We start from the raw sequence: 9212 nt of genomic DNA, 5'->3' as shown, positions 1-9212 counted from the left end.
TTTTCTTTCTGTTGAGGCGATTTTAAGAAACCCCAAAAAAGCACGATGGAGCGCCAGTCGACGCTGAGTTTTACTGCCGAGGCAGCGGAGCAGGGAGCAGACAGAACTCCCGGTGCCCGTCCGAAGCAGAGCATCCCGTCGGGATGCGCCGRGGGCCCTGGGGCCGGACCGGGGGAGGGCTCATGCTGGGGGAGGCGGGGGCTCGGCCCCGGACCCCGCCCCGGGCACAAGAGGGGCGGCGCCGCTCGCCGGGGTCCCGCATCCCCGCCGGGCTGTGCGGGGCGTGCGAGCGGCTCGGCTCGGCTCGGCACGGCACGGCACGGCACGGCACGGCACGGCACGGCACGGCTCGGCTCGGCTCGGCTCGGCTCGGCTGCACTGGACGCGGCTCGGCTGCCGTCGGGCAGAGGATTGGCTCGGCGCCCCGCAGCCCCGGCGGCACGGGATGGAGCTCGGCGCGGCGCGGCTGCTGGCGGTCCTGCTGTGCGTGGCTCCCGGTAAGCCCTCGGGGAACCCGGGTCCGGACTGTCGGGGAGCCCCGCGGGACCCCGAGGAAGGGTGCGCGGGATGCTCGGGTGCGGAGAAGGGCGCGGGTGCGGCTTTGCTATGGGTTTATCGGCGCTGCCGGAGCGCATGAGGCGGTGCGAGCCCCCGGCTGGACGGGACGCCCGTGGCTGCGGGACCCCTCCTGTCCTGCTCTCTTGGCCTCTCTTGTCGGCCGCCTGGTGCGGCCGCCTACCATGGCACGGTGTCCTGCTCGCTTGGCTCCAGCATCAGCTGTCGTTTCCGAGAGCAGAATGTCCCTGGAGCCAAACGCGGGAARCCTGTCATCAGCGAAGAACCTGCTCGGAATGCGAGTGATTAAAGCACGGGGAAGTGCTGGCGAAACAAGGAATGTCCCGGTCTGGCCGCGCTTTCTTGTTGCCCGTTGTAGCCGGCCGAGCTGTCACGGTCGGGATTGCCGCTCGGCCCGGTGAGGCGGGATTCCTGAAGGGATGGCCGCAGCCAGGACGGATAGAAAACCTCTCCCCGTGGTACTCCCAAATGTTGCACAAGCTGGGCTGGTGCCTCAGAGCAAGCGCTGCCTCCCAGATCAGAGCCCTCAAAAGCACCAGTGGCTCCCGGTGGGTGCGATGCGAGCCCTTGTGTCAATAGTCTGGTGAAACAGAGATTTGCCTAACTGCTTAGGAGGAAAGAGATAACCTTAGAAAATCACGGGATGAAATGAATCAATGGGATCTCAAATTTGTGACAAACTGTAAAGTAGTTTATTCACATATTTAATTGATCAGTAGTCTCAAAGACGTATATTCCATTTATTATAAGAGAAGTTGATAATCCYCAAGGGAATGAGATCATCAGATGAAGGTTCACTTCGTTTCAATGTCCCACATCCTCTTGTTAGACCTTGAAGTTGGCAACGCAAGAAAACAGGAACTCCACCCTGGCTGGCTGAATTGTAGTGCTCTGCAGCTAGCTCCTGACCATCTGCCTTTGCTTCCTGTTATGACAGAGTTTTTKAACTTTTTGGGATGTGTGAAAAATCATTATTTACCCTTTGCTGTTAAGTGGGTGATGTGAAAGTGTCCACTCAATATGTGTTGCATATTCCTGAAAATAGTACTTTTCTGATTGAGTAACATTTACTTGGTTTATTGGGTTGATTTGAGGGGTTTCATACATGTTTTTGCAGGTTTATTTATTTCTCTGGATCACCCAACCCTTAGCATTCAAAAAGATGTCCTCACAATAATGGCAAACAACACACTAAATATTACTTGCAGGTAAGGACAAGTCTGTTCATCAATGATTTTGATGATTGGTAATTTACGTAGTGAGGTTTTGTACAGAATCACAGGTGAYGTGCTCTCTCTCCTGTCCTTACTCCTATTTTCTCCCCATTCCCTTTGTGCCTTCTGCCTCYGTTTTTCCTGTCAAGTTTTAGAAATTATCTGGGAGGGTTGCAGCAAGAGAGAGCTGGGTAGTGTAAGGTGGCTGGGAGAAGGAAACGTYGGCTGGGTCCTTGTGGATCCTGCTGGTGAGCCATAGTCTCAACACTCTCTTTTGGGTGCTTCRCCACTCAGATCCAGCAGAATGTAAATCTCAAGTGGCTTCCTTGTAGCTGTTAACAGCAGGTCGAGTTTGTGAATTTGCCCTAGTGGTTTGACGCTCTCTCTGTGTGAGGGGGTGAAGCCCATCCCTATCCACAGCCATAGAGATTGATGGAGCTRGGGTTCACCCCACTGCTGGCTCATATCACAAATGCGTGCTCCTCTGACATTTGCTTTCCCAGTGGTCAGAGACCCGTGGAGTGGTCGTGGCCGAGCAAGCAGAGCAGTGCTGAGAGGCGAATCTCCGTGRCAGACTGCAGCGATGGCCCCTACTGCAAGACACTCACTATTCTCAAAGTCATCGGCAATGACACAGGGGACTACAAGTGCCTTTACAGGGACAACCAGGCAGCTACAACCATTTATGTGTATGTTCAAGGTAAGTGCTTACACAGCTCTCAGCTGTCTCTTTCCCTAGCATCAAGAGAAAAAAGGGTTAGCAAGTGTCTCAAAACAGTTTTGWTGCTAAAATGTATTAATCCTAGAATTTTGGATCATATGAAACATTTTTCTTGTTTTCATGTTGAGTAATTAAATTCAGGTATGCTAATTGCCATCAACACAAAGCCTTTGTACCTATAATTCTGAACTGACCTGCCATATGTAGTACAGTCTGCTGTTCTTCACCCAGAATTCAGCATACATATCTCTGCTGAGCTCTGAGCCTGTCCTCATGAAGGCAGAGCTGTTACTGAGGCAGAGCGGGAGTTTCACATGAGAGAGGATTACAGAGATTGTATATTTGTTAAAAATTACAGATCTGATTCCATGTACAATTTGCAGTGATACCATTAAGAAAAATCCAAAAAGCCATCCACACCCCAAAACATACACTTCCATACATTTGTTGTCTGTGGTGGTAAAATCTATTTATGCTGTAAGAGCCCAGTTTTCAAACTGGGGCATTCAGTTGTGTTAGCAGCAGCGCAGCTGAGTGTCGCAGACACTGCAAAGCCTCCAGTTATATGCTCAGCTTCAGTAAATGCATTCATTGAGGCATCTGCCTTTTTGCACTGATGGCTTCACCCTTGTTTCCATATGCATCCTGTTTCCTTTTCATTGTTAACTTATAGTTACCATTTTGAGAAATGAGATGTAATTATGTACATGAGTTATCTTGTTTTATAATGCCGTGAACCTGTTTTTTTTTGGTCTGACTTTGAAAAGGATGCTGCCATCAGGGGAGCTGGTGTAACATGTCACAACTTTTAACTGATATTTCCGTTAATACTTGTGCAAGGAAAGTCAAGCTAGGGTGAATCAGTTTTTTGTCTGCAAAAGGATTGCTGTAGCAGGAAGCCATTCTCCAAAGTGCACTCTGCTGCTGAGAACTGTTTTGAGAATAATGATCTAAATCTGGGGGGTGGGGTGTCTATAAAAACAAGTACCTCCCCCATTTAATCTCATTATTTCAGTGTTTTATTACATAGAAAGTAATAAAACTGATTTGTAAAAAAATAGGGAAAGAACAAAACTGCAAAAATTTTCTCCATAATCATGTGGTGAATAATACCCATTTATCAATTGAATTTTCTTCTAGATTACAGATCACCATTTGTGACTTCAGTTAGCGATCAGCTTGGCATTGTGTACATCACTAAGAATAAAACCGTGGTAGTGCCGTGCCTTGGAACTGTATCAAATCTCAATGTATCTCTACATGCGGTAAGGAAAAAGCCTGCTATTTTTTCAAGAGTTGAAATCACTGTGGCATAAATCCATAGCTTGAAGTATAAATACATTTCTTAAAGACTTCTTTCCATCCTTGTGAGTTTTATAGTCTGTGATTACAAGGTGAGTGCTGTAACTTCACTCATCTGTGGCCCTGCACTCTCAAAGCATGTACTAATTGCCTGAGCTAGGGTGGTAAAATGGGGGCCCTGCAGTTATGGAAAATGCTGGAGGTGACAATTCAGGGTTGTTTGATTTTTGAAATCTGATGATGTATTCTATCAATATTATAAAACAGAAGTATCCAGAGAAGGTGTTTGTTCCTGATGGCAAATCCATTTCGTGGAATAATAAAAAAGGCTTCASCATCCCCAGTCATTTAATCAACTACGCAGGCATGGTCTTCTGTGAAGCTAAAATTGATGATGAAAGCTACCAGTCTGTGATATACATAGTTGCAGTTGTAGGTAAGCCAAAAATTTTTATTTCTCTATAGCCAATGCTCTTTTGCTTTCTACAGCATACTGAACCAATTACTTTTGGTTGGACACTAGGTTATTCAATACTGACAATGCAGCTAATGCAAAATGGATGTTGAGATTTATATCACTTTTCTTTTAAATGCAATGTATTGTGTTCTTTCTGGTTGATGGTTGGGATAAGTGCTTCTATTTTTAGTGTTTTACATAGATGCCAGGGGTTCAATTTTTTTTTTCTGACAATGCAAACCTTTTTCCTAAAATCACTTATCCACAATGCAAGTCACAGTTGAAGGAAATGAGAGGCAAGCACCCATCAGCACCAGATGGAAAGAAATTGCTCTGAGGGGGTACCAAGGGAAGGGTGGATCTGAAGGTGTCTTGTCTCTATGAGCTAGATGTCTTGTCTCCCTAAAGGCTTGTGTCCCAGCTTTCACTGGGATTTATGCTCTCCTGGTATATTTTGTCAGTTGTTCATCAAACCCCAGAAATAATGTGGTAATTCTGTGGGGGTTTAAGCCTGAGCTGAAACTCAGCAGCTATTGCTCTTTCAGCTGAGGACACAGCGCCCATTTCAAGTATCCAAATGGCTCCAACGCTGTCTCTTCTGGCTTGTCAGGAGGGCATGGCAGCCCKGCCCTCCTTACTCTGTGTGGAAGGCTTTTACTTCCCCACCAAATTCACAAGTCTTCACTTTGATTTGGAGGAAAATCAGAATTTCTGTAGAATTTCTGCATTCAGAATGTTCTGTTTTGAAATATTTTATTGCACAAAGCAATATGGATAATTTTTTGGATAATTTTGCTAACGCCCCACTGTTATTCTCAGTAAAGTTCCTGCTTACTGCTGGGAAAGGGTATATATCTCCTTTAATTTTGTATCTCATTAGRATAAGAAAAAGGTGTTTAAGGCACAGGAACCGTGTGAGCCACTGCTCCTTGCTTGTTCCCATAGCTGGAGGGTCTCTGATCCAGTGCAATACCTCCTGATGTGTTGCTGTGTGACACAGGTCTCAGTTGGAAAGTGCTCAGGGCAGGCACATCACTTCTCTCCACGTCCTTTGCACACCCATTATCGTGCTGCACTGGGGCATCAGGGGGCTTTTTTGTAGCTCAGGTTTCTGTATGAGTTTTGGTGAATTCACCTGGGAAATTTGGTCTTGAATACTGTAAAGAAACCTTTTCTTACACCCATGTTTTGTGTGTGCCTTCATCTTTCTCTAGGGTACCGAATTTATGACCTGACAATGAACCCTCACGATGAAGTAGAGCTGGCAGTGGGAGAAAAACTTGTTCTCAATTGCACTGTAAGGACAGAGCTGAATGTGGGAATCGATTTTAAATGGGACTACCCTTCCATCGAGGTAAAGCTGTAATAATTTACAGGTGCCTTCATCACARCGAAATTTGATTTGGTATAATGTCATTTCCCCCTTTGAAACATTGAGAAAGAAGATGATAAAACACAGTGAAATTTCTGGTWTATACAAGTGTGCAAAAGATGACAGAAGGAATAACAATGACATTTCCAAACAACACTTCTGTCTTGTGTCTGTTACAGGAAAAACGTGCCACTATTAGGGATGTRAAAACCACTGCAGGAGAAATAAAGAAGTTTGTGAGCACCCTCACCATTGACAGCGTGTCCTTAAGGGACAAAGGTCGATACACTTGTGCAGCATCCAGTGGTCGTATGAACATGAAAAACAGCAGTTACTTCATTATCCATGGTAAGACATTTTCCACTTCAGATTTGGCAGTTGTTTCAGATTTGGGATTCATTACTGGGATGCAGAAGGCATCTTGGTGATGAATCAAATGACAGAAATGAAACAATGGCAGCTACAGTATTTCTCTTGAAACTAGTATGGGATTATTTTTATAGCACAACCTTAGCTAATAATAAGATTTTAAAGGATGCTATAGGTTAGGGAAAGCTGTAGAATCCCACTGGAAAGTGAGCAGAAAAATAAACTGGTGAAAGCCTCTGATCCTCTTCTGCATTGACTTCCTTAAGGTCCTCTAAAACTGAATTTCTGTAGTGGGCTTTGTATAAGGACGGCCTATTTTCACTCTTGGTGAACTTAGGCTAGATCTTGGTGGCTCTGTGTCACAAGAGTCTGGGTCAGCATGAATGAAGCTAAGAAAATAAAACTTTCAGCTTTTGCCTTATGAATAGGTGAATCAAATGGAGTTTTGGTCGTACGGAAATGATRCAAGGGAAACAGCTTTGGCTACATGAATAGAAAAGTACAAGACCACATCCTACAGCCTTTTCTCAACCCCTTTGGGCACAGCCCCAGCTCCACTAGCTTACTTCTTGAAAAAAGTTGCCAGCATGAGAATGGATCATTTTTAATCACTGAGTCAGACAAAGTGGTTTATATTTTGAAGCAGACTGGTTTTCCTGAGGACTGATTTCTGGGGCCAGAATATTAATGGCACTTTTCAAAAGAAACAAAAAACTTTCAAACTTATTGTGGGCATAGTGATTCAAGATAAACTAAATTTTCTCCTGGGTTCTTTCTGTTCTGCTCTTCAGGAGCCAAAATGAGATCATGTGCTATACTGAGTATACCAGATACTAAGTCTAAACCATCCTAAATCTAAGTCAAAAGGATAATTCAGTCAAAAGGCTAATCACTGTCTTAGTCTGAATGCAAGTTTATAACTTATAACAAGTAATGTAAATAATTTCAAACTGTACTCTGTGACTGCAATGGTTCAAACACATACTGGAGAATAGCCTGAGGGATCCAACTTTATCACACTGAAGTTTTGAATAGTCTAATTTCCTGGAATAAGTATATTGAGAAAGTTTTATGGTATGTATAAATACATATATATATATACAGGTCTGACAGCTGGCACACTATGCTGAGCTGAATCTTGTCTCTGCTTTGCAGAGTTCCTCAGTGAGGAAACTGGTCTGTTCCTCTGTGTGAGGGAAAGACTAGGTTCTCATGATGGCATCTCTCCAGAGTCTAGTTTGGAGTCAGCTGTGCTTTACCAATGACCTGCAGTGCTGTCCCTAACTTCTATTTGTCTTGTTAGGTGCTAACCTAAATGGAAAGCAGTTTTGCTTTGGTCCATGAGGAAAAACCATTTAGTATAATTACTTTTTTTTTTTTGCTTTCCCCCTAGAAAGTCCTTTTATTCATCTGGAGAAAATGGAGAATGTCGTTGAGACAAGGCTAGGTGACACAGTCAAAATTCCTGTCAAGTTTAAAGGATATCCTCCACCAGAGGCTAAATGGTAAGAACTTCCATAATGCATTTGAAAAAGTGAGCTATTCTTAGTTAAAGCAAATCATTAAACATTCAAAGCACTCTGTATTTTCTTCAGGTATAAAAATGGAAAAGCCATCAATGCAAATCATACAGTTAAACTTGGCTATGCACTGATGATCACTGAAGCAACTGAAAAGGATGCAGGGAATTACACAGTTGTCCTTACAAACCCCATTAACAAGATGCAGAAAAGACACACATTTACCCTGCTGGTGAATGGTAAGTGGGGTACCAGCGGGGCCTTTCTTTCATGTGTGGATGTGRTATATTGCCATCCTTAGGCTTAAATTCCTCTCATAGCTATGAAGGTTTAAGTACCAAAGGAAAACAGCCCTTGAACCTCAGGCCTGGGAGGGTAGAGGTGACCTGCCTCTCCTGGCTCTAGGACGTGTCAGTCAAGAGGCTGCAGACTCTGGATGTTGTTGTTGTGATACTTTGTGTGGGGTGGGTTTTTGTGTTTGTTTTGGTTTTTTTTTCTGTATATTATTCTTTGCCTCAGTGTCCTGCTCTTTTCCTGCCCTTCTTGCTGGCTGTGCTGCTGGAGTCCTCCTCCACCCCGCTCCATCCTGGCCCTGTCCCGCCTCACCCATCCTTCCTGCACCACACAGGCCATCCCTGCTCTCCTGCCCTGCCCTCTACAACCCTCCTCCTCCTCCCCTACCKCCTCCTTTCTGCTCCCCAGGAAACAGCCTGTGCTTTGAAGACAGCAGGTCCTGAAAAGGGCAGTGAGGCTACGTGCAGTGGGATTTGGCCTGGGGAATAATGTGCATGTAATGGCTGGGAATAGTGGCAAGAGTCCAGGAGCTGCATTCTAAACCATGGAGTATTCAAGGGGAATTTTGTAGGAGATCCTAAGTATCCTGATGCTCAAAGTGGGGTTCATKCCTTCCCCACATATCCTCAGAGATGCTCTGAGTTGCACTGGGATTGGGCCATGGTGTGGATTGGTCCCCGTGGGTCTCATGCACGCTGGGGAGCCTTGATCAGGGGTGTGACCCTCTGCTTCCCCTGCAGTGCCCCCCCAGATCGGTGAGAACGCGCTGATGGCCCCGGTGGACTCCTACAAGTACGGCTCCACACAGGCGCTCACCTGCACCATCTACGCCGTCCCGCCGCCCTCCACCGTGCTGTGGCACTGGCAGCTGGAGGAGGAGTGCACCTTCAGCCCGCAGTGAGTGCCAGCCCTTGCTGTCCTCTGCAGCTTAGGGAGGTGTTGAGCCGTGTTTGTGTTGGGTTGGGATTTGTTTSGTGCCTCCCTCACCCAGGCTCGTTACTGAGTGCAAGCCCAATGGCCGAGGAAGAAAAGATTGTTGTACTTAATTTGCAGATTGCAGCAGGCAGGCTGTGCCAAGGCCGTTGTTGTTGGCAGAGGCGAGGGCCACCCGCCGAGAGGATCCAGCCGTGCTGCCATGGTGTTCTGGTGCTCTCCTGAGGGGCATTTCGGCTTGCACRGGGCTCCAAATGCAGCTGATCGCATGCCCTTCCCTCAGATCCCCCCATGGGCTGCAGGCCCAAACCCCCATCCCAAACAGAGGAAATTTGCTGTTTATGCTAATTACGTGTCCTTGTGGTGTTTTTTTCCTTGCGCTTGAGTGCTGAGTGTGGTGGTGCTCTTTATCTGTGTGAAAGTGTATCTCAGAGGAAGTGCACTGATTGATGTT

General features: G+C 46.1%; 1 protein-coding gene across 1 annotated transcript in view; it reads left to right on the top strand.

Moving 5' to 3' along the window:
* Window positions 1-318: 318 nt before the first annotated feature.
* Window positions 319-9212, top strand: part of KDR (kinase insert domain receptor) — a 30280-nt gene continuing 21386 nt past the window's right edge. The window contains exons 1-10 of the mRNA XM_057366818.1: window positions 319-497; window positions 1694-1784; window positions 2294-2490; window positions 3652-3776; window positions 4081-4249; window positions 5485-5624; window positions 5822-5990; window positions 7405-7516; window positions 7607-7770; window positions 8566-8722. Of these exons, the coding sequence (XP_057222801.1) occupies window positions 446-497; window positions 1694-1784; window positions 2294-2490; window positions 3652-3776; window positions 4081-4249; window positions 5485-5624; window positions 5822-5990; window positions 7405-7516; window positions 7607-7770; window positions 8566-8722 (1376 nt within the window). The 5' untranslated portion in view covers window positions 319-445. The remainder of the gene's footprint in view (window positions 498-1693; window positions 1785-2293; window positions 2491-3651; window positions 3777-4080; window positions 4250-5484; window positions 5625-5821; window positions 5991-7404; window positions 7517-7606; window positions 7771-8565; window positions 8723-9212) is intronic.

Source organism: Malurus melanocephalus, unplaced genomic scaffold (assembly GCF_030028575.1).
Source record: "Malurus melanocephalus ecotype Western Australia unplaced genomic scaffold, MMel_1.1 scaffold_71, whole genome shotgun sequence".
NCBI classification, from domain to species: Eukaryota; Metazoa; Chordata; class Aves; order Passeriformes; family Maluridae; genus Malurus; species Malurus melanocephalus.
The sequence above is the reverse complement of the archived record's forward strand: the minus strand, read 5'-3'. Positions and strand labels throughout refer to the sequence as shown.